Raw genomic sequence first — 25,441 nt, 5'->3', positions numbered from 1 at the left:
TTTCCTTTAGTTTTTGAATCAAGGAGAGACATATGAAATATCCCTTTCTATGGTGCACCACATCCTGGCAGCCCCATATGGGGATTAGATACAACAGGACTGGAGAAATAATGTTTTTTTTTTTACTGTGTCCCAAGTGGCATCCTATTCCCTATATAGTGCACTACTTTCGACCAGATCCCTATGGGCCGTGGTCAACAGTAGTACACACTATAGGGAATAGGGCACTATAAAGTGTAACTCAAACCCACCCTGGTCACATTTCTCTCCGTGTTTGTTGGGGTCGGAACAGATATGACAGGCGACCCCCTTGAAGCCCTCTTCGCAGCGACACGACCCGTTACCGTGGATACCATCAAAACACTACACACACACAGAAAGGCCACAGGTCAAAGACATGGAGACAGGACGTGGTGATGGTTAAAATGGTGTGTTTTTCAAGTTTCAAAGTTTATTCACCATGTGCACAGGATACAACAGGATGTAAAACAGTACAGTGAAATTATTTTCTTGAGCTCTTTCCCTCAATGCAGTGGTGATAATGATATAGATAGTAATATAGATAATAATAATAGTATAGATAATAATAATATAGATAATAATATAGATAGTAATATAGATAATAATAATTTAGATAATAATATAGATAGTAATATAGATAATAATAATATAGATAATAATATAGATAGTAATATAGATAATAATAGTAGTATAGATAATAATAATATAGATAATAATATAGATAGTAATATAGATAATAATAATAATATAGATAATAATATTATAAATCATAATAATACAAATAATATAGATGATAATAATATAGATAGTAATATAGATAATAATAATATAGATATTAATATTATAAATAATAATAATAATAATATAGATAATAATATAGATAATAATAATATAGATATTAATATTATAAATCATAATAATAATAATAATAATATAGATAATAATATAGATAGTAATATAGATAATAATAATATAGATAATAATATTATAAATCATAATAATAATAATAATAATATAGATAATAATATAGATAGTAATATAGGTAATTATAATTTTGATAATTATAATATACATAATAATATACATAATAATAATAATAATAATATAGATAATATTAATAACATAGATTATAATGTAGATAATAATAAAGATAATAATAATAATATAGATACCAATATAGATAATAATAAAGATAATAACATAGATAGTTGTAACAGTATTCGTCGTCTGAAGAGGAAGAATCATCGGACCAAAACGCAGCGTGTTAAGTGTTCATGCTTTCTTTAATAAACTGAACACTAAAACAAAAATAACAAAGAGAAGAACCGAAACAGTTCCGTAAGGTGCAAAACACTAAAACAGAAATTAACTACCCACAAAAACCCTGTGGGAAAAGGCTACCTAAGTATGGCTCCCAATCAGAGACAACGATAGACAGCTGTCCCTGATTGTAAACCATACCCGGCCAAAACATAGAAATACACAAAACATAGAAAAGGGCACATAGAATGCCCACCCTAGTCACACCCCGGCCTAACCAAAATAGAGAACAAAACCCTCTCTATGGCCAGGGCGTGACAATAGTAATATAAATAATAATAAGATAGATAATAATAATATAGATAATAAAATCAATAATAAAAATAAAGATAATAATATAGACAATAATAATATAGATAATATAGATAATAATATAGATAATACTATTATAGATAGTAGTGTAGATACAAATAATATAGATAATAATATCGCTAATAATAATAATAATAATATATATAATAATAACAATATAGGTAAAACTAATATAGATAGTAAGATAGATAATAATATAGATAATACTATCGATAATAATAATTATATAGATAATAATATAGATATGCTTGGGGTCATTGTCCATTTGGAAGACATATTTGCGACCAAGCTTTAACTTCCTGACTGATGTCTTGAGATGTTGCTTCAATATATCCACATAATTGTCCTACCTCATGATGCCATCTATTTTGTGAAGTGCACCAGTCCCTCCTGCAGTAAAGCACCCCCACAACATGATGCTGCCACCCCCGTGCTTCACGGTTGGGATGGTGTTCTTCAGCTTGCAAGCCTCCCCCTTTTTCCTCCAAACATAATGATGGTCATTATGACCAAACAGTTCTATTTTTGTTTCATCAGACCAGAAGACATTTCTCCAAAAAGTACCATCTTTGTCCCCATGTGCAGTTGCAAACCATAGTCTGGGTTTTTTATGGCGGTTTTGGAGCAGTGACTTCTTCCTTGCTGAGCTGCTTTTCAGGTTATGTCGATATAGGACTCATTTAACTGTGGATATAGATACTTTTGTACCTGTTTCCTCCAGCATCTTCACAAGGTCCTTTGCTGTTGTTCTGGGATTGATTTGCACTTTTCGCACCAAAGTAAGTTAATCTCTAGGAGACAGAACGCGTCTCCTTCCTGAGCGGTATGACGGCTGCGTGGTCCCATGGTGTTTATACTTGCATACTATTGTTTGTACAGATGAACGTGGTACCTTCAGGCGTTTGGAAATTGCTCCCAAGGATGAACCAGACTTGTCATCCGTGTTATTTTCAAGTGACTAGGAAACTGGGATGGAGGGGGAAGTGGTGGCTGGTTTTCCCTTCGCCTTAGTCTCACTCAGCTCTCCTGCCTCTTTTTCGCTGGCGTTTCCTCTTGGGTAGCTCGAAGATTGGGTCGGAGGTACACAAAGAGCCCATGGCAGATGAGTCGAAGTCGAAGCCAGAATTGCGGTTAGTGACTGCTGACCTGATGTTCAAAAGTTTTTGTAGATCATAAGAAAATATTACGGATAAATTGAAGATAAACGCCAAAAGAATCACAAAATAGCAAAGTTGGGTCAGCGTTCGCAAGACAGCAACCAAACAGTATGGCTTCATCTTTCCATCTTGTGTGTTTGTGCGTGCGTGCGTGCTCGTCAGACTGCTGAGAGAATGATTTGCTAAGGAGAGAGAGTCTTTACTTACAGTGCCTTTACCATAACAGGGTGTCTGGAAACCTCCTGTACATGTTTTACACTCAGGTCCGTAGAACCCACTGCAGCACTCTGCTCTCTGAAACTCAACAGAAACAAATCACTCACTGAGACTGCAGGGTCACAAATGCACCTTATTCCCTGTGTAGTGCCATACTTTTGACCATGGCCCATAGGGACCCATAGGGCTCCATAGGGCTCCACAGGACTCCACAAATCTCTGGTCAAAAGTAGTGAACTATTTAAAGAATAGGGTGCCATTTGGTCCGCAAGTCTGTTGTCATCCTAACCAAAACTATTTGTTAACATCATGTTCGTATTTCATCTCTTTCTTTACTTTATTCTTCAGTAAGAAGATATTCATACAGGATACAGGAAATGAACCAAGAGCTCAGCCAGGAAATGAACCAAGATCTCAGCCAGGAAATGAACCAAGATCTCAGCCAGGAAATGAACCAAGATCTCAGCCAGGAAATGAACCAAGAGCTAAGCCAGGAAATGAACCAAGATCTCAGCCAGGAAATGAACCAAGATCTCAGCCAGGAAATGAACCAAGATCTCAGCCAGGAAATGAACCAAGATCTCAGCCAGGAAATGAACCAAGAGCTAAGCCAGGAAATGAACCAAGATCTCAGCCAGGAAATGAATCAAGAGCTAAGCCAGGAAATGAACCAAGAGCTCAGCCAGGAAATGAACCAAGATCTCAGCCAGGAAATGAACCAAGAGCTTATTAACAAGGAAAATGAACCAGGAGGACTTACCTCAATAGTAGTGTTGCAGTATTTAGCACAACCTTTATTGAGCGTGGGGTTGAAAGGATATACCTCATAGTCACAATCCTTCATGTGACTTTGCTGTGGTACAGAAACAACAATAAGTACTGTATCTCATTAGCAACAGAAGAGGGTCGTTACCAACAGAACCAATATAAATAATTGTATCCTGTGCAGGCATTTGACAAATAAACATTTGATTAGATTTCAGTGTAGACAAATCATTAGAAATATGTGTCATTGTTTATGTAGCTGGTATTTAAAAAACAAAAATAGTAAGAACTACTTTATATAATAATACAGGCCATGAAGCTGAGTAGAGATTCAGACATGGAGCCACAACTCAAAAAGATGTAGCAAAAGCTTAGGATCTTTTCAATGCATCTGGCACAGATGTTTAACAGCCAGCCACCATCATGAGAGGAATAGAAAACATTGTTGTGATTATTTTACCAGTTCTATGCTTCCCTCGGGGCAATGGGATTCATAGAGATAGCTGCACCTCACACACGGGCCCTGGAGAACAGACACACAAACAACATCACAATGCCCACAGTCATTTTTTCTCTCAAATTTCAAACTCAAATTCAAGCTGCTTTATTGGCATGAAAAACATTGTGTTAATATTGCCAAAGCAACAATGTATACAATATACATTGTAATACAATTATAAACAATAACAAATAATAACATAACATGGCAGTAAATAATTATACAAAATTAAAAATAATAACAATAAAATAGTAGTAAAATAATAGTAAAATAGTAGAATTTTTGAAATCTAGAAATCTAATAGAAATCTCTCCCTCTCTCTCAATTAGAATAGAATAGAACAGAACGTCTCCACCTACCACGATGATTTTGTTCTCTGTGACATCACATCTCTTCGGCAGGATGGGGACGATCGAGGGCGGGACTAGAATCCCATCGATCATATGGATCACACCATTGGACGCCATAATATTTGTAACCTGAAGAGGTTTCCCGCCCAGCAGCACCTGGCCCTGTTAGACACATAAAGAGTCATACCAATTAGGATTGATCCTTAAAAAGGGACGTTTAGAATTGTATAATTTATGATAGATGGTTTCTAATCCTGAAAGTGGTTCATGTCTCTAACATTAAGTTATAAAATAGTGACCCTCCCCAAATCACAATTAAATGACAATTCAAGTAAACAGTAAAGAACACTGAGTCGTGATCATCATGACAAACCGATCATTTAGTTAACCCTTTTAGATTCAACACTATTTTACAGAAAATACCTCGTTGTCTCCCAAATGGCACTCTGTTCCTTATAGATAGGGCCCTATGGGGAATAGGGTGTAGTACTAGTGTTGACCAGGGCCCTATGGGGAATAGGGTGTAGTACTAGTGTTGATCAGGGCCCTATAGGGAATAGGGTGTAGTACTACTGTTGATCAGGGCCCTATAGGGAATAGGGTGTAGTACTAGTGTTGATCAGGGCCCTATAGGGAATAGGGTGTAGTACTACTGTTGATCAGGGCCCTATAGGGAATAGGGTGTAGTACTACTGTTGACCAGGGCCCTATAGGGAATAGGGTGTAGTACTAGTGTTGACCAGGGCCCTATAGGGAATAGGGTGTAGTACTACTGTTGACCAGGGCCCTATAGGGAATAGGGTGTAGTACTAGTGTTGATCAGGGCCCTATAGGGAATAGGGTGTAGTACTAGTGTTGACCAGGGCCCTATAGGGAATAGGGTGTAGTACTACTGTTGACCAGGGCCCTATAGGGAATAGGGTGTAGTACTAGTGTTGACCAGGGCCCTATAGGGAATAGGGTGTAGTACTAGTGTTGACCAGGGCCCTATAGGGAATAGGGTGTAGTACTACTGTTGACCAGGGCCCTATAGGGAATAGGGTGTAGTACTACTGTTGACCAGGGCCCTATAGGGAATAGGGTGTAGTACTACTGTTGATCAGGGCCCTATAGGGAATAGGGTGTAGTACTAGTGTTGACCAGGGCCCTATAGGGAATAGGGTGTAGTACTACTGTTGACCAGGGCCCTATAGGGAATAGGGTGTAGTACTACTGTTGACCAGGGCCCTATAGGGAATAGGGTGTAGTACTAGTGTTGACCAGGGCCCTATGGGGAATAGGGTGTAGTACAACTGTTGACCAGGGCCCTATAGGGAATAGGGTGTAGTACTACTGTTGACCAGGGCCCTATAGGGAATAGGGTGTAGTACTAGTGTTGACCAGGGCCCTATAGGGAATAGGGTGTAGTACTAGTGTTGACCAGGGCCCTATAGGGAATAGGGTGTAGTACTAGTGTTGATCAGGGCCCTATAGGGAATAGGGTGTAGTACTACTGTTGACCAGGGCCCTATAGGGAATAGGGTGTAGTACTAGTGTTGACCAGGGCCCTATAGGGAATAGGGTGTAGTACTACTGTTGACCAGGGCCCTATAGGGAATAGGGTGTAGTACTAGTGTTGATCAGGGCCCTATAGGGAATAGGGTGTAGTACTACTGTTGACCAGGGCCCTATAGGGAATAGGGTGTAGTACTAGTGTTGATCAGGGCCCTATAGGGAATAGGGTGTAGTACTACTGTTGACCAGGGCCCTATAGGGAATAGGGTGTAGTACTAGTGTTGATCAGGGCCCTATAGGGAATAGGGTGTAGTACTAGTGTTGATCAGGACCCTATAGGGAATAGGGTGTAGTACTAGTGTTGACCAGGGCCCTATAGGGAATAGGGTGTAGTACTAGTGTTGATCAGGGCCCTATAGGGAATAGGGTGTAGTACTAGTGTTGATCAGGGCCCTATAGGGAATAGGGTGTAGTACTAGTGTTGATCAGGGCCCTATAGGGAATAGGGTGTAGTACTACTGTTGACCAGGGCCCTATAGGGAATAGGGTGTAGTACTAGTGTTGATCAGGGCCCTATAGGGAATAGGGTGTAGTACTAGTGTTGACCAGGGCCCTATAGGGAATAGGGTGTAGTACTACTGTTGATCAGGGCCCTATGGGGAATAGGGTGTAGTACTACTGTTGACCAGGGCCCTATAGGGAATAGGGTGTAGTACTACTGTTGACCAGGGCCCTATAGGGAATAGGGTGTAGTACTACTGTTGATCAGGGCCCTATAGGGAATAGGGTGTAGTACTAGTGTTGATCAGGGCCCTATAGGGAATAGGGTGTAGTATTACTGTTGATCAGGGCCCTATAGGGAATAGGGTGTAGTACTAGTGTTGATCACGGGCCCTATTAGGGAATAGGGTGTAGTACTAGTGTTGACCAGGGCCCTATAGGGAATAGGGTGTAGTACTAGTGTTGATCAGGGCCCTATAGGGAATAGGGTGTAGTACTACTGTTGACCAGGGCCCTATAGGGAATAGGGTGTAGTACTAGTGTTGATCAGGGCCCTATAGGGAATAGGGTGTAGTACTACTGTTGACCAGGGCCCTATAGGGAATAGGGTGTAGTACTACTGTTGACCAGGGCCCTATAGGGAATAGGGTGTAGTACTACTGTTGACCAGGGCCCTATAGGGAATAGGGTGTAGTACTACTGTTGACCAGGGCCCTATAGGGAATAGGGTGTAGTACTAGTGTTGATCAGGGCCCTATAGGGAATAGGGTGTAGTACTAGTGTTGATCAGGGCCCTATAGGGAATAGGGTGTAGTACTAGTGTTGACCAGGGCCCTATGGGGAATAGGGTGTAGTACTACTGTTGATCAGGGCCCTATAGGGAATAGGGTGTAGTACTACTGTTGACCAGGGCCCTATAGGGAATAGGGTGTAGTACTACTGTTGACCAGGGCCCTATAGGGAATAGGGTGTAGTACTAGTGTTGATCAGGGCCCTATAGGGAATAGGGTGTAGTACTACTGTTGACCAGGGCCCTATAGGGAATAGGGTGTAGTACTAGTGTTGACCAGGGCCCTATAGGGAATAGGGTGTAGTACTACTGTTGACCAGGGCCCTATGGGGAATAGGGTGTAGTACTAGTGTTGATCAGGGCCCTATAGGGAATAGGGTGTAGTACTACTGTTGATCAGGGCCCTATAGGGAATAGGGTGTAGTACTACTGTTGACCAGGGCCCTATAGGGAATAGGGTGTAGTACTACTGTTGACCAGGGCCCTATAGGGAATAGGGTGTAGTACTAGTGTTGACCAGGGCCCTATAGGGAATAGGGTGTAGTACTAGTGTTGACCAGGGCCCTATAGGGAATAGGGTGTAGTACTAGTGTTGATCAGGGCCCTATAGGGAATAGGGTGTAGTACTACTGTTGACCAGGGCCCTATAGGGAATAGGGTGTAGTACTAGTGTTGACCAGGGCCCTATAGGGAATAGGGTGTAGTACTAGTGTTGACCAGGGCCCTATAGGGAATAGGGTGTAGTACTACTGTTGACCAGGGCCCTATAGGGAATAGGGTGTAGGACTAGTGTTGACCAGGGCCCTATAGGGAATAGGGTGTAGTACTAGTGTTGATCAGGGCCCTATAGGGAATAGGGTGTAGTACTAGTGTTGACCAGGGCCCTATAGGGAATAGGGTGTAGTACTACTGTTGACCAGGGCCCTATAGGGAATAGGGTGTAGTACTAGTGTTGACCAGGGCCCTATAGGGAATAGGGTGTAGTACTACTGTTGACCAGGGCCCTATAGGGAATAGGGTGTAGTACTACTGTTGACCAGGGCCCTATAGGGAATAGGGTGTAGTACTACTGTTGATCAGGGCCCTATAGGGAATAGGGTGTAGTACTAGTGTTGACCAGGGCCCTATAGGGAATAGGGTGTAGTACTACTGTTGACCAGGGCCCTATAGGGAATAGGGTGTAGTACTAGTGTTGACCAGGGCCCTATAGGGAATAGGGTGTAGTACTAGTGTTGATCAGGGCCCTATAGGGAATAGGGTGTAGTACTAGTGTTGATCAGGGCCCTATAGGGAATAGGGTGTAGTACTACTGTTGACCAGGGCCCTATAGGGAATAGGGTGTAGTACTACTGTTGACCAGGGCCCTATAGGGAATAGGGTGTAGTACTACTGTTGATCAGGGCCCTATAGGGAATAGGGTGTAGTACTACTGTTGACCAGGGCCCTATAGGGAATAGGGTGTAGTACTAGTGTTGACCAGGGCCCTATAGGGAATAGGGTGTAGTACTAGTGTTGATCAGGGCCCTATAGGGAATAGGGTGTAGTACTACTGTTGATCAGGGCCCTATAGGGAATAGGGTGTAGTACTACTGTTGACCAGGGCCCTATAGGGAATAGGGTGTAGTACTACTGTTGACCAGGGCCCTATAGGGAATAGGGTGTAGTACTAGTGTTGACCAGGGCCCTATAGGGAATAGGGTGTAGTACTAGTGTTGACCAGGGCCCTATAGGGAATAGGGTGTAGTACTAGTGTTGATCAGGGCCCTATAGGGAATAGGGTGTAGTACTACTGTTGACCAGGGCCCTATAGGGAATAGGGTGTAGTACTAGTGTTGACCAGGGCCCTATAGGGAATAGGGTGTAGTACTAGTGTTGACCAGGGCCCTATAGGGAATAGGGTGTAGTACTACTGTTGACCAGGGCCCTATAGGGAATAGGGTGTAGTACTAGTGTTGACCAGGGCCCTATAGGGAATAGGGTGTAGTACTAGTGTTGATCAGGGCCCTATAGGGAATAGGGTGTAGTACTAGTGTTGACCAGGGCCCTATAGGGAATAGGGTGTAGTACTACTGTTGACCAGGGCCCTATAGGGAATAGGGTGTAGTACTAGTGTTGACCAGGGCCCTATAGGGAATAGGGTGTAGTACTACTGTTGACCAGGGCCCTATAGGGAATAGGGTGTAGTACTACTGTTGACCAGGGCCCTATAGGGAATAGGGTGTAGTACTACTGTTGATCAGGGCCCTATAGGGAATAGGGTGTAGTACTAGTGTTGACCAGGGCCCTATAGGGAATAGGGTGTAGTACTACTGTTGACCAGGGCCCTATAGGGAATAGGGTGTAGTACTAGTGTTGACCAGGGCCCTATAGGGAATAGGGTGTAGTACTAGTGTTGATCAGGGCCCTATAGGGAATAGGGTGTAGTACTAGTGTTGATCAGGGCCCTATAGGGAATAGGGTGTAGTACTACTGTTGACCAGGGCCCTATAGGGAATAGGGTGTAGTACTACTGTTGACCAGGGCCCTATAGGGAATAGGGTGTAGTACTACTGTTGATCAGGGCCCTATAGGGAATAGGGTGTAGTACTACTGTTGACCAGGGCCCTATAGGGAATAGGGTGTAGTACTAGTGTTGACCAGGGCCCTATAGGGAATAGGGTGTAGTACTAGTGTTGATCAGGGCCCTATAGGGAATAGGGTGTAGTACTACTGTTGATCAGGGACCTATAGGGAATAGGGTGTAGTACTAGTGTTGATCAGGGCCCTATAGGGAATAGGGTGTAGTACTACTGTTGACCAGGGCCCTATAGGGAATAGGGTGTAGTACTACTGTTGATCAGGGCCCTATAGGGAATAGGGTGTAGTACTAGTGTTGACCAGGGCCCTATAGGGAATAGGGTGTAGTACTACTGTTGACCAGGGCCCTATAGGGAATAGGGTGTAGTACTACTGTTGACCAGGGCCCTATGGGGAATAGGGTGTAGTACTACTGTTGATCAGGGCCCTATAGGGAATAGGGTGTAGTACTAGTGTTGACCAGGGCCCTATAGGGAATAGGGTGTAGTACTAGTGTTGACCAGGGCCCTATAGGGAATAGGGTGTAGTACTAGTGTTGATCAGGGCCCTATAGGGAATAGGGTGTAGTACTACTGTTGATCAGGGCCCTATAGGGAATAGGGTGTAGTACTAGTGTTGATCAGGGCCCTATAGGGAATAGGGTGTAGTACTACTGTTGACCAGGGCCCTATAGGGAATAGGGTGTAGTACTACTGTTGACCAGGGCCCTATAGGGAATAGGGTGTAGTACTAGTGTTGATCAGGGCCCTATAGGGAATAGGGTGTAGTACTAGTGTTGACCAGGGCCCTATAGGGAATAGGGTGTAGTACTAGTGTTGACCAGGGCCCTATAGGGAATAGGGTGTAGTACTACTGTTGACCAGGGCCCTATGGGGAATAGGGTGTAGTACTAGTGTTGATCAGGGCCCTATAGGGAATAGGGTGTAGTACTACTGTTGATCAGGGCCCTATAGGGAATAGGGTGTAGTACTACTGTTGATCAGGGCCCTATAGGGAATAGGGTGTAGTACTAGTGTTGACCAGGGCCCTATAGGGAATAGGGTGTAGTACTAGTGTTGACCAGGGCCCTATAGGGAATAGGGTGTAGTACTAGTGTTGATCAGGGCCCTATAGGGAATAGGGTGTAGTACTACTGTTGACCAGGGCCCTATAGGGAATAGGGTGTAGTACTAGTGTTGACCAGGGCCCTATAGGGAATAGGGTGTAGTACTAGTGTTGATCAGGGCCCTATAGGGAATAGGGTGTAGTACTAGTGTTGATCAGGGCCCTATAGGGAATAGGGTGTAGTACTACTGTTGACCAGGGCCCTATAGGGAATAGGGTGTAGTACTAGTGTTGATCAGGGCCCTATAGGGAATAGGGTGTAGTACTAGTGTTGACCAGGGCCCTATAGGGAATAGGGTGTAGTACTACTGTTGACCAGGGCCCTATAGGGAATAGGGTGTAGTACTAGTGTTGACCAGGGCCCTATAGGGAATAGGGTGTAGTACTAGTGTTGACCAGGGCCCTATAGGGAATAGGGTGTAGTACTACTGTTGACCAGGGCCCTATAGGGAATAGGGTGTAGTACTACTGTTGATCAGGGCCCTATAGGGAATAGGGTGTAGTACTACTGTTGACCAGGGCCCTATAGGGAATAGGGTGTAGTACTACTGTTGACCAGGGCCCTATAGGGAATAGGGTGTAGTACTAGTGTTGATCAGGGCCCTATAGGGAATAGGGTGTAGTACTACTGTTGACCAGGGCCCTATAGGGAATAGGGTGTAGTACTACTGTTGACCAGGGCCCTATAGGGAATAGGGTGTAGTACTACTGTTGATCAGGGCCCTATAGGGAATAGGGTGTAGTACTACTGTTGACCAGGGCCCTATAGGGAATAGGGTGTAGTACTACTGTTGACCAGGGCCCTATAGGGAATAGGGTGTAGTACTACTGTTGACCAGGGCCCTATAGGGAATAGGGTGTAGTACTAGTGTTGATCAGGGCCCTATAGGGAATAGGGTGTAGTACTACTGTTGACCAGGGCCCTATAGGGAATAGGGTGTAGTACTAGTGTTGACCAGGGCCCTATAGGGAATAGGGTGTAGTACTACTGTTGACCAGGGCCCTATAGGGAATAGGGTGTAGTACTAGTGTTGACCAGGGCCCTATAGGGAATAGGGTGTAGTACTACTGTTGACCAGGGCCCTATAGGGAATAGGGTGTAGTAGTACTGTTGATCAGGGCCCTATAGGGAATAGGGTGTAGTACTACTGTTGACCAGGGCCCTATAGGGAATAGGGTGTAGTACTACTGTTGACCAGGGCCCTATAGGGAATAGGGTGTAGTACTACTGTTGATCAGGGCCCTATAGGGAATAGGGTGTAGTACTACTGTTGATCAGGGCCCTATAGGGAATAGGGTGTAGTACTAGTGTTGATCAGGGCCCTATAGGGAATAGGGTGTAGTACTAGTGTTCATCAGGGCCCTATAGGGAATAGGGTGTAGTACTACTGTTGACCAGGGCCCTATGGGGAATAGGGTGTAGTACTAGTGTTGACCAGGGCCCTATAGGGAATAGGGTGTAGTACTAGTGTTGACCAGGGCCCTATAGGGAATAGGGTGTAGTACTACTGTTGACCAGGGCCCTATAGGGAATAGGGTGTAGTACTACTGTTGACCAGGGCCCTATGGGGAATAGGGTGTAGTACTAGTGTTGACCAGGGCCCTATGGGGAATAGGGTGTAGTACTAGTGTTGACCAGGGCATATAGGGAATAGGGTGTAGTACTACTGTTGATCAGGGCCCTATAGGGAATAGGGTGTAGTACTACTGTTGACCAGGGCCCTATGGGGAATAGGGTGTAGTACTAGTGTTGACCAGGGCCCTATGGGGAATAGGGTGTAGTACTAGTGTTGACCAGGGCCCTATAGGGAATAGGGTGTAGTACTAGTGTTGACCAGGGCCCTATAGGGAATAGGGTGTAGTACTAGTGTTGACCAGGGCCCTATAGGGAATAGGGTGTAGTACTAGTGTTGATCAGGGCCCTATAGGGAATAGGGTGTAGTACTACTGTTGACCAGGGCCCTATGGGGAATAGGGTGTAGTACTACTGTTGACCAGGGCCCTATAGGGAATAGGGTGTAGTACTACTGTTGACCAGGGCCCTATGGGGAATAGGGTGTAGTACTACTGTTGACCAGGGCCCTATAGGGAATAGGGTGTAGTACTAGTGTTGATCAGGGCCCTATAGGGAATAGGGTGTAGTACTACTGTTGATCAGGGCCCTATAGGGAATAGGGTGTAGTACTACTGTTGACCAGGGCCCTATAGGGAATAGGGTGTAGTACTACTGTTGACCAGGGCCCTATAGGGAATAGGGTGTAGTACTACTGTTGATCAGGGCCCTATAGGGAATAGGGTGTAGTACTACTGTTGATCAGGGCCCTATAGGGAATAGGGTGTAGTACTACTGTTGACCAGGGCCCTATAGGGAATAGGGTGTAGTACTACTGTTGATCAGGGCCCTATAGGGAATAGGGTGTAGTACTACTGTTGACCAGGGCCCTATAGGGAATAGGGTGTAGTACTACTGTTGACCAGGGCCCTATAGGGAATAGGGTGTAGTACTACTGTTGACCAGGGCCCTATAGGGAATAGGGTGTAGTACTACTGTTGACCAGGGCCCTATAGGGAATAGGGTGTAGTACTACTGTTGACCAGGGCCCTATAGGGAATAGGGTGTAGTACTACTGTTGACCAGGGCCCTATAGGGAATAGGGTGTAGTACTAGTGTTGACCAGGGCCCTATAGGGAATAGGGTGTAGTACTACTGTTGACCAGGGCCCTATAGGGAGTAGGGTGTAGTACTAGTGTTGACCAGGGCCCTATAGGGAATAGGGTGTAGTACTAGTGTTGATCAGGGCCCTATAGGGAATAGGGTGTAGTACTACTGTTGACCAGGGCCCTATAGGGAATAGGGTGTAGTACTACTGTTGATCAGGGCCCTATAGGGAATAGGGTGTAGTACTACTGTTGACCAGGGCCCTATAGGGAATAGGGTGTAGTACTACTGTTGACCAGGGCCCTATAGGGAATAGGGTGTAGTACTACTGTTGATCAGGGCCCTATAGGGAATAGGGTGTAGTACTAGTGTTGATCAGGGCCCTATAGGGAATAGGGTGTAGTACTAGTGTTGATCAGGGCCCTATAGGGAATAGGGTGTAGTACTACTGTTGATCAGGGCCCTATAGGGAATAGGGTGTAGTACTACTGTTGACCAGGGCCCTATGGGGAATAGGGTGTAGTACTACTGTTGACCAGGGCCCTATGGGGAATAGGGTGTAGTACTACTGTTGACCAGGGCCCTATGGGGAATAGGGTGTAGTACTACTGTTGACCAGGGCCCTATGGGGAATAGGGTGTAGTACTACTGTTGACCAGGGCCCTATAGGGAATAGGGTGTAGTACTACTGTTGACCAGGGCCCTATAGGGAATAGGGTGTAGTACTACTGTTGACCAGGGCCCTATAGGGAATAGGGTGTAGTACTACTGTTGATCAGGGCCCTATAGGGAATAGGGTGTAGTACTACTGTTGATCAGGGCCCTATAGGGAATAGGGTGTAGTACTACTGTTGATCAGGGCCCTATAGGGAATAGGGTGTAGTACTACTGTTGACCAGGGCCCTATAGGGAATAGGGTGTAGTACTACTGTTGATCAGGGCCCTATAGGGAATAGGGTGTAGTACTACTGTTGACCAGGGCCCTATAGGGAATAGGGTGTAGTACTACTGTTGACCAGGGCCCTATAGGGAATAGGGTGTAGTACTACTGTTGACCAGGGCCCTATAGGGAATAGGGTGTAGTACTACTGTTGACCAGGGCCCTATAGGGAATAGGGTGTAGTACTACTGTTGACCAGGGCCCTATAGGGAATAGGGTGTAGTACTACTGTTGACCAGGGCCCTATAGGGAATAGGGTGTAGTACTAGTGTTGACCAGGGCCCTATAGGGAATAGGGTGTAGTACTACTGTTGACCAGGGCCCTATAGGGAGTAGGGTGTAGTACTAGTGTTGACCAGGGCCCTATAGGGAATAGGGTGTAGTACTACTGTTGACCAGGGCCCTATAGGGAATAGGGTGTAGTACTACTGTTGATCAGGGCCCTATAGGGAATAGGGTGTAGTACTACTGTTGACCAGGGCCCTATAGGGAATAGGGTGTAGTACTACTGTTGACCAGGGCCCTATAGGGAATAGGGTGTAGTACTACTGTTGATCAGGGCCCTATAGGGAATAGGGTGTAGTACTAGTGTTGATCAGGGCCCTATAGGGAATAGGGTGTAGTACTAGTGTTGATCAGGGCCCTATAGGGAATAGGGTGTAGTACTACTGTTGATCAGGGCCCTATAGGGAATAGGGTGTAGTACTACTGTTGACCAGGGCCCTATAGGGAATAGGGTGTAGTACTACTGTTGACCAGGGCCCTATGGGGAATAGGGTGTAGTACTACTGTTGACCAGGGCCCTATGGGGAATAGGGTGTAGTACTACTGTTGACCAGGGCCCTATGGGGAATAGGGTGTAGTACTACTGTTGACCAGGGCCCTATAGGGAATAGGGTGTAGTACTACTGTTGACCAGGGCCCTATAGGGAATAGGGTGTAGTACTACTGTTGACCAGGGCCCTATAGGGAATAGGGTGTAGTACTACTGTTGATCAGGGCCCTATAGGGAATAGGGTGTAGTACTACTGTTGACCAGGGCCCTATAGGGAATAGGGTGTAGTACTAGTGTTGATCAGGGCCCTATAGGGAATAGGGTGTAGTACTACTGTTGACCAGGGCCCTATAGGGAATAGGGTGTAGTACTAGTGTTGATCAGGGCCCTATAGGGAATAGGGTGTAGTACTACTGTTGACCAGGGCCCTATAGGGAATAGGGTGTAGTACTAGTGTTGATCAGGGCCCTATAGGGAATAGGGTGTAGTACTAGTGTTGATCAGGGCCCTATGGGGAATAGGGTGTAGTACTACTGTTGATCAGGGCCCTATAGGGAATAGGGTGTAGTACTACTGTTGATCAGGGCCCTATAGGGAATAGGGTGTAGTACTACTGTTGACCAGGGCCCTATAGGGAATAGGGTGTAGTACTACTGTTGACCAGGGCCCTATAGGGAATAGGGTGTAGTACTAGTGTTGACCAGGGCCCTATGGGGAATAGGGTGTAGTACTACTGTTGACCAGGGCCCTATTAGGGAATAGGGTGTCACTTGGGAAGCAGCTCGTCTTGAAATAACAGAACTTACATCGTTGGTGATGTTGACGAGAAGGATCTGATTGGCCATAGTCTGAATCATACCCATCCCTGCCAGCTGGTCCACGGTCAACTACAGAGATAGAATCAGGAATAAATAGCTGTGCTCCATAGGCAAGGAGTGTAACAGGAATAAATAGCTGTGCTCAGTAACTCCTAATCGAAAGTCTTTAGGTGCAGTTTAACTGGAAAATCTAATCTAGCACTCACTGTAGTAGTATTAACGTTTTAATGTTGTTTAGCAGTAGAAGATATTATGTAAACATTTACAAGTTTTGGCGACAAGGATTTAGAGTTTTAAACGTGTCTGTTTGAGTGGAGCCCATTTTAAAAGGTACATTCTTGCAAGATGACCTCATCAACAACATGAGAAGTTTTGTACAATTTTGTAAAGTGGTTTTTCACGTCGGAGATCGGGGTTCAGATCCCACCTGTAACATAAGCTCTTGTAACATGTGGTAAAGGTGCTTACCGCAGCCTGGGAGTAGATAAGCTCTTGTAACATGCGGTAAAGGTGCTTACCGCAGCCTGGGAGTAGATAAGCTCTTGTAACATGTGGTAAAGGTGCTTACCGCAGCCTGGGAGTAGATATGCTCTTGTAACATGTGGTAAAGGTGCTTACCGCAGCCTGGGAGTAGATATGCTCTTGTAACATGTGGTAAAGGTGCTTACCGCAGCCTGGGAGTAGATAAGCTCTTGTAACATGCGGTAAAGGTGCTTACCACAGCCTGGGAGTAGATAAGCTCTTGTAACATGCGGTAAAGGTGCTTACCGCAGCCTGGGAGTAGATAAGCTCTTGTAACATGCGGTAAAGGTGCTTACCGCAGCCTGGGAGTAGATAAGCTCTTGTAACATGCGATAAAGGTGCTTACCGCAGCCTGGGAGTAGATAAGCTCTTGTAACATGCGGTAAAGGTGCTTACCGCAGCCTGGGAGTAGATAAGCTCTTGTAACATGCGGTAAAGGTGCTTACCGCAGCCTGGGAGTAGATAAGCTCTTGTAACATGCGGTAAAGGTGCTTACCGCAGCCTGGGAGTAGATAAGCTCTTGTAACATGCGATAAAGGTGCTTACCGCAGCCTGGGAGTAGATAAGCTCTTGTAACATGCGGTAAAGGTGCTTACCGCAGCCTGGGAGTAGATAAGCTCTTGTAACATGCGGTAAAGGTGCTTACCGCAGCCTGGGAGTAGATAAGCTCTTGTAACATGCGGTAAAGGTGCTTACCGCAGCCTGGGAGTAGATATGGTGTTTCAGTAGCTCTTGAAGTTTGTTCTGGGCCTTCAGCGGGAGAGAATAGAGTTCTACATTGAACATTTTCACAATGGGAATACTGTAGGGTCACTGGGAATACTGCAGGGTCACTGGGAATACCGTAGGGTCACTGGGAATACTGTAGGGTCACTGGGAATACTGTAGGGTCACTGGGAATACTGCAGGGTCACTGGGAATACTGTAGGGTCACTGGGAATACTGCAGGGTCAATGGGAATACTGTAGGGTCACTGGGAATACTGCAGGGTCACTGGGAATACTGCAGGGTCACTGGGAATACTGCAGGGTCACTGGGAATACTGTAGGGTCACTGGGAATACTGTAGGGTCACTGGGAATACTGTAGGGTCACTGGGAATACCGTAGGGTCACTGGGAATACTGTAGGGTCACTGGGAATACTGTAGGGTCACTGGGAATACCGTAGGGTCACTGGGAATACTGTAGGGTCACTGGGAATACTGTAGGGTCACTGGGAATACTGTAGGGTCACTGGGAATACTGTAGGGTCACTGGGAATACTGTAGGGTCACTGGGAATACCGTAGGGTCACTGGGAATACTGCAGGGTCACTGGGAATACTGCAGGGTCACTGGGAATACTGCAGGGTCACTGGGAATACTGTAGGGTCACTGGGAATACTGTAGGGTCACTGGGAATACCGTAGGGTCACTGGGAATACTGTAGGGTCACTGGGAATACTGTAGGGTCACTGGGAATACTGTAGGGTCACTGGGAATACCGTAGGGTCACTGGGAATACTGTAGGGTCACTGGGAATACTGTAGGGTCACTGGGAATACTGTAGGGTCACTGGGAATACCGTAGGGTCACTGGGAATACTGTAGGGTCACTGGGAATACTGTAGGGTCACTGGGAATACTGTAGGGTCTCTTGGGATACTGCAGGGTCACTCGGAATACTGCAGGGTCACTGGGAATACCGTAGGGTCACTGGGAATACTGTAGGGTCACTGGGAATACTGCAGGGTCACTGGGAATACTGTAGGGTCACTGGGAATACTGTAGGGTCACTGGGAATACTGTAGGGTCACTGGGAATACTGTAGAGTCCCTGGGAATACTGTAGTGTCACTGGGAATACTGTAGGGTTACTGGGAATACTTTATGGTCACTGGGAATACTGTAGAGTCCCTGGGAATACGGTAGGGTCACGGGGAGTACTGTAGGGTTACTGGGAATACTTTATGGTCACTGGGAATACTGTAGGGTCACTGGGAATATTGTAGTCACTGGGAATACTGTAGAGTCACTGGGAATACTATAGGGTCACTGGGAATACTTTAGGGTCACTGGGAATATTGTAGTCACTGGGAATACTGTAGAGTCACTGGGAATACTATAGGGTCACTGGGAATACTTTAGGGTCACTGGGAATATTGTAGTCACTGGGAATACTGTAGGGTCACCGTGAAAACTGTAGGGTGAAGAATTCACTAGTATTCACATCACTACCATTTCCCTTCACAAATTATTTCTGAATTGCTGTGGATTAAAATTCTGCGTCCCAAATGACACCATATTTCCTTTATATTGTTTTCCTTTTGAAAATAGTATATATAGTATAATATAGCATCGATAGTAGTAGTAAATTATATAGCACCTATATCAAGATACACAGTGCATTCGGAAAGTATTCAGACCCCTTGACTTTTTCCACATCTAAAATGGATAAAATAGTGTTTTCCCCTCAATCTACACACAATACCCCATAATGACAAAGCAAAAACAAGTTTAGACATTTTGGTAATTTATAGAATAAAACAAACTGAAAAATTTGATTTACATAAGTTTTCAGACCCTTTCCTCAGTACTTTGTTAAAGCGCCTTTGGCAGCGATTACAGCCTCGAGATGTCTCGAGCCTCAAGCTCTGTCAGGTTGGATGGGGAGTGTTGCTGCACAGCTATTTTCAGGTCTCTCCAGAGATGTTTGAGCTCTGGCTGGGCCACTCATGGACATTCAGAGACTTGTCCCGAAGCCACTACTGCGTTGTCTTGGCTGTGTGCTTAGGGTCGTTGTCCTGTTGGAAGGTCCTGAGTGCTCTGAAGCAGGTTTTCATCCAGGATCTCTCTGTACTTTGCTCCGTTCATCTTTGCCTCGATCCTGACTAGTCTCCTAGTCCCTGCCGCTGAAAAACATCCCCACAGCATGATTCTGCCATCACCTTACTTCACCGTAGGGATGGTGCCATCACCTTACTTCACCGTAGGGATGGTGCCAGGTTTCCTCCAGACGTGACACTTGGCATTCAGGCCAAAGAGTTCAATCTTGGTTTCATCAGACCAGAGAATCTTGTTTCTCATGATCTGAGTCTTTAGGTGCCTTTTGGCAAACTCCAAGCAGGCTGTCATGTGCCTTTTACTGAGGAGTGGCTTCCGTTTGGCCACTCTACCATAAAGGCCTGATTGGCGGAGTGCTGCAGAGATGGTTGTCCTTCTGGAAGGTTCTCCAATCTCCACAGAGGAACTCTGGAGCTCTGTCAGAGTGACCATCGGGTTCTTGGTCACCTCCCTGACCAAGGCCCTTCTCCCCCGATAGCTCAGTTTGGCCGGACGGCCAGCTCTAAGAAGAGTGTTGGTGGTTCCAAACTTCTTCCATTTAAGAATGATGGAGGCCACTGTGTTCTTGGGGACCTTCAATTCTGCATACATTTTTTTGGTACACTCGTGGCTTGGTTTTTGCTCTGACATGTACTGTTAACTGTGGGACCTTATATAGACAGGTGTGTGCCTTTACAAATCAAATTTAGCACAGGTGGACTCCAATCAAGTTGTAGAAACATCTCAAGGATGATCAATGGAAACAGGATGCACCTGAGTTCAATTTCGAGTCTCATAGCAAAGGGTGTTAATACTTACGTAACTAAGGTATTTCAGTTTTTTATTTTTAATACATTTGCAAAAAATTCTAAAAATCTGTTTTCACTTTGTCATTATTGGGTATTGTGTGTAGATTGATGAGGGAAACAATCATTTAATGGATTTTAGAATAAGGCTGTAACGTAACAAAATGTGGAAAAAGGGAAGGGGTCTGAATACTTTACGAATGCACATTACAATAGTACACGCATACGGTAGTACTCACGAGGTACAGCATACATGTATATAGTATAGTATTACTACTCACATGGAACAGCATATATATCAGCCTGCCGTCTCTGAACTTGTCCACAGCATCGTTGGTCGGGATGAACACAGTGAGGGGACCAGGACCTCTCAGAGGCAGAGTAGTCCCACAGTTCTGAAGGACAGACGGACAGACAGACAGACAGACAGACAGACAGACAGACAGACAGACAGACAGACAGGACATTTGTCTTGGATATTCAATGATCAAGTCATGCGTTATCATTAGTGCTCTCTACAAGGTAAATATCTGTCGTTCTGCCCCTGAGCAAGGCAGGTGTCGATTAAGGCAGTCCCCCACACCTCTCTGATTCAGAGAGTTAAATGCAGAAGACACATTTTAGTTGAATGCATTCAGTTGTACAACTGACTAGGTATCCCCCTCTCCCTTTCCAACTGACTAGGTATCCCCCTTCCCAACTGACTAGGTATCCCCCCTTTCCAACTGACTAGGTATCCCCCCTTTCCAACTGACTAGGTATCCCCCCTTTCCAACTGACTAGGTATCCCCCCTTTCCCTTTCCAACTGACTAGGTATCCCCCTTTCCAACTGACTAGGTATCCCCCCTTTCCAACTGACTAGGTGTCCCCCCTTTCCCTTTCCAACTGACTAGGTATCCCCCCTTTCCCTTTCCAACTGACTAGGTATCCCCCTTTCCAACTGACTAGGTATCCCCCCTTTCCAACTGACTAGGTATCCCCCTTTCCAACTGACTAGGTATCCCACCTTTCCAACTGACTAGGTATCCCCCCTTTCCAACTGACTAGGTATCCCCCTTTCCAACTGACTAGGTATCCCCCCTTTCCCTTTCCAACTGACTAGGTATCCCCCCTTTCCCTTTCCAACTGACTAGGTATCCCCCTTTCCAACTGACTAGGTATCCCCCTTTCCAACTGACTAGGTATCCCCCCTTTCCAACTGACTAGGTATCCCCCCTTTCCAACTGACTAGGTATCCCCCCTTTCCAACTGACTAGGTATCCCCCTTTCCAACTGACTAGGTATCCCCCTTTCCAACTGACTAGGTATCCCCCCTTTCCAACTGACTAGGTATCCCCCTTTCCCTTTCCAACTGACTAGGTATCCCCCCTTTCCAACTGACTAGGTATCCCCCCTTTCCCTTTCCAACTGACTAGGTATCCCCCCTTTCCAACTGACTAGGTATCCCCCTTTCCAACTGACTAGGTATCCCCCTTTCCCTTTCCAACTGACTAGGTATCCCCCTTTCCCTTTCCAACTGACTAGGTATCCCCCCTTTCCCTTTCCAACTGACTAGGTATCCCCCCTTTCCAACTGACTAGGTATCCCCCCTTTCCCTTTCCAACTGACTAGGTATCCCCCCTTTCCCAACTGACTAGGTATCCCCCCTTTCCTTTCCAACTGACTAGGTATCCCCCCTTTCCAACTGACTAGGTATCCCCCCTTTCCCTTTCCAACTGACTAGGTATCCCCCCTTTCCCTTTCCAACTGACTAGGTATCCCCCCTTTCCCTTTCCAACTGACTAGGTATCCCCCTTTCCAACTGACTAGGTATCCCCCATTTCCCTTTCCAACTGACTAGGTATCCCCACTTTCCAACTGACTAGGGATCCCCCCTTTCCAACTGACTAGGTATCCCCCTTTCCAACTGACTAGGTATCCCCCCTTTCCAACTGACTAGGTATCCCCCCTTTCCAACTGACTAGGTATCCCCCCTTTCCAACTGACTAGGTATCCCCCTTTCCAACTGACTAGGAATCCCCCCTTTCCAACTGACTAGGTATCCCCCCTTTCCAACTGACTAGGTATCCCCCATTCCCTTTCCAACTGACTAGGTATCCCCCCTTTCCAACTGACTAGGTATCCCCCCTTTCCAACTGACTAGGTATCCCCCCTTTCCAACTGACTAGGTATCCCCCCTTTCCAACTGACTAGGTATCCCCCCTTTCCCTTTCCAACTGACTAGGTATCCCCCTTTCCCTTTCTCTATAACCTAGCAGCAGAATGCTTTAAGAAGCATTATGCCAGAACAGTCCAATAAGTAGGTGAAGTACATTAGATACGGTTCACCAGGGCCTGTATTCATAGTAGGATGATCTAGGGTCAGTTAGTAGATCATAATAAATAAGATTTCATGGACATGGAGGGACCTGGTCATAGATCAGCGCTCCTACTCTGAGACTCTTTGTGAATATGAACCCTGAAAACAAAACATCTAGTGAAAAACCATTAGAGGCCACTCACGTCCACCAGCGAGAGGAAGCGGTTGTATTTCCCATCCTTTGTCAGGATCTCACCGATGGTCTTATCAGCAAACTTCAAGTGAGAGAACGATCAGTCAGTATCATCGAAAGAGTTTAATAGAGGGCACATCTTTGTAGCTTTGCCATAATGGCTCCTGTGTCAAAATAGGCAGCGGATCTGAGGGATATCTCCATTTTAAAGTAGTTCATTTCTTCTTCTTCTTCTTCTACTACTTCTGTGAGTTTATTGACAGTCTGTAAACAAACGTAAAAGGTTGCATACTGCCACCTGCAGTTATGGAATGTTTTCTCATGATCATAATTCATGGACTGATCGCTCCTGTTGACCTTGATTGAATTACATGATTCTTCCTTAACCCATACTGTAGGACGTCCCAGCCAATTGGCTACTTCAAAATGGTGAAAGTCCTCAATTGCACTGTTTTGTGAAGAGTGGGGCCCTCTATGCAACTCTATGGTATCATCCAATCACAAGTGGTAACATAGTATAATGCTAAGGTAGTGTTTCTTCATCCTGGTTCTGGGGACCCAAAGGACTGCACATTTTTGTTTTTGCCCTAACAGCTGATTACACTAATAAAAGTTGTAATGATGAGGTGATTATTTGTGTTCAGGTGTTTAGTGCTGTGGGAAAAAACTAAAATGTACCCTCCAGGACCAGGATTTAAAAACACTGTGCGAAGGAAAACCAGCAGTACAGTGGACCTCTGGGCTGAGATGTACTACTCATTCTAATTATATGGTAACACCTGCTCGTCCTTTGGGCTGTCAGGGAGGATGTTCCTGGGCATGATTGTCTGGTCGATGATATGGATAATCCCATTGGCTGCTGGGATGTCCTGCTGGATGACTGTGTAGAGAGTCTCAGGAAACTTCACCAATATGAATTGCTGTCAAACAACACAAAATACATTGGGGGTGGGACCAAACATGTTGGGGGTGGGACCAAATACATTGTGGGTGGGACCAAACACATTGGGGCTGGGACCAAACACGTTGGGGGAGGGACCAAATACATTGAGGGTGGGACCAAACACATTGGGGGTGGGACCAAACCCATTGTGGGTGGGACTACATCCATTGGGGGTGGGACCAAACACATTGGGGGTGGGACCAAATCCATTGGGGTGGGACCAAACCCATTGGGGGTGGGACCAAACACACAATTTGCATTCCAAATGGCAACCTATTCTCTATATAGTCCTATTCCCTAGAGCCCTATGAGCCCTGGTCAAAAGTAGTGAACTGTAAAGGGAATAGGGTGCCATTTGAGATGCAACCCTAAAGAATCAGGACATTTTTAAGATTTTAAACAAGATAATTTAGGGTTGCAAAATTCCTGTAACATCCCAGGTTTTCCAGAAATCCCTGTTGGAGAATTCTAGGATTTCCATCTTATTCCCTTTCTGATTCCAGGAATATTCCAACTGGGAAACCTATGCAGCCTTTTGCAACCTTACCCAAAGCATTCAGTATTCAGAACACTTTAATATCTGGAGTCACAGAGATCTAGTTTATCCTGTAGATGAAAGATTATTGAAAGATATGATTTGAACCAAGATATGAAAGATATGATGTGCCACGCAAACAGATGAATGTGAATATAGTATTTCCTTCACCTTATTGGGCTTGAACCTGAGTTGTAGTCCCCTTACTGGGCTTGAACCTGAGTTGTAGTCCCCTTACTGGGCTTGAACCTGAGTTGTAGTCCCCTTACTGGGCTTGAACCTGAGTTGTAGTCACCTTACTGGGTTTGAACCTGAGTTGTAGTCCCCTTACTGGGCTTGAACCTGAGTTGTAGTCCCCTTACTGGGCATGAACCTGAGTTGTAGTCCCCTTACTGGGCTTGAACCTGAGTTGTAGTCACCTTATTGGGCTTGAACCTGAGTTGTAGTCCACTTGCAGTATAGACGTCGGTTCTATCCAGGCTTTTATACAGGTACTGACCCCTCACCAGGTAACGTTGACACACAGACTCGTCGGTCACGCCCTGAGGAGGATGGACAACAGGACAGGAGTCAGTAACCTGGGCTGCATCTCTAACGGTGCACTACTTCTAATGCTGCAACATTACGGTCATTTTCCCCAAATTCCCTGGTTTTCCAGAAATCCTGGTTGGAGGAATCACGGATTTCCTGGTTATTCCTTTATAAATCCAGGATTTCCTAGTCATTCCTTTATAAATCCAGGATTTTCTAGTCATTCCTTTATAAATCCAGGATTTTCTAGTCATTCCTTTATAAATCCAGGATTTCCTAGTCATTCCTTTATAAATCCAGGATTTCCTAGTCATTCCTTTATAAATCCAGGATTTCCTAGTCATTCCTTTATAAATCCAGGATTTATGGAAAGTCGTCTAATTTTGGCAAAGTTACCAGAATTATGCAACCCTACCTAGTACACATTTATTTTTTGCTAACACTTTAGCTGAAGAGAGCATAAGATTGGAATGCAACTCTGGTCTCTGTTCAGATCTGAAAGTGCTTTAGCTGA

At 45.3% G+C, this 25,441-nt stretch overlaps 1 protein-coding gene across 1 annotated transcript in view; it reads right to left on the bottom strand.

The window, feature by feature from the left end:
- stab1 (stabilin 1) overlaps positions 1–25,441 on the bottom strand; it is a 187,331-nt gene that overhangs the window by 118,502 nt on the left and 43,388 nt on the right. The window contains exons 11-21 of the mRNA XM_045691993.2: positions 24,816–24,938; positions 23,698–23,838; positions 22,929–23,000; positions 20,707–20,820; positions 17,517–17,570; positions 16,287–16,367; positions 4,650–4,802; positions 4,252–4,314; positions 3,787–3,879; positions 3,018–3,104; positions 252–363 (exon numbers count right to left, since the gene is read on the bottom strand). Of these exons, the coding sequence (XP_045547949.2) occupies positions 252–363; positions 3,018–3,104; positions 3,787–3,879; positions 4,252–4,314; positions 4,650–4,802; positions 16,287–16,367; positions 17,517–17,570; positions 20,707–20,820; positions 22,929–23,000; positions 23,698–23,838; positions 24,816–24,938 (1,093 nt within the window). The remainder of the gene's footprint in view (positions 1–251; positions 364–3,017; positions 3,105–3,786; positions 3,880–4,251; positions 4,315–4,649; positions 4,803–16,286; positions 16,368–17,516; positions 17,571–20,706; positions 20,821–22,928; positions 23,001–23,697; positions 23,839–24,815; positions 24,939–25,441) is intronic.

This window comes from Salmo salar, chromosome 12 (assembly GCF_965601325.2).
Source record: "Salmo salar chromosome 12, fSalSal1, whole genome shotgun sequence".
NCBI classification, from domain to species: domain Eukaryota; kingdom Metazoa; phylum Chordata; class Actinopteri; order Salmoniformes; family Salmonidae; genus Salmo; species Salmo salar.
This window is presented reverse-complemented; position numbering and strand designations above follow the sequence as displayed.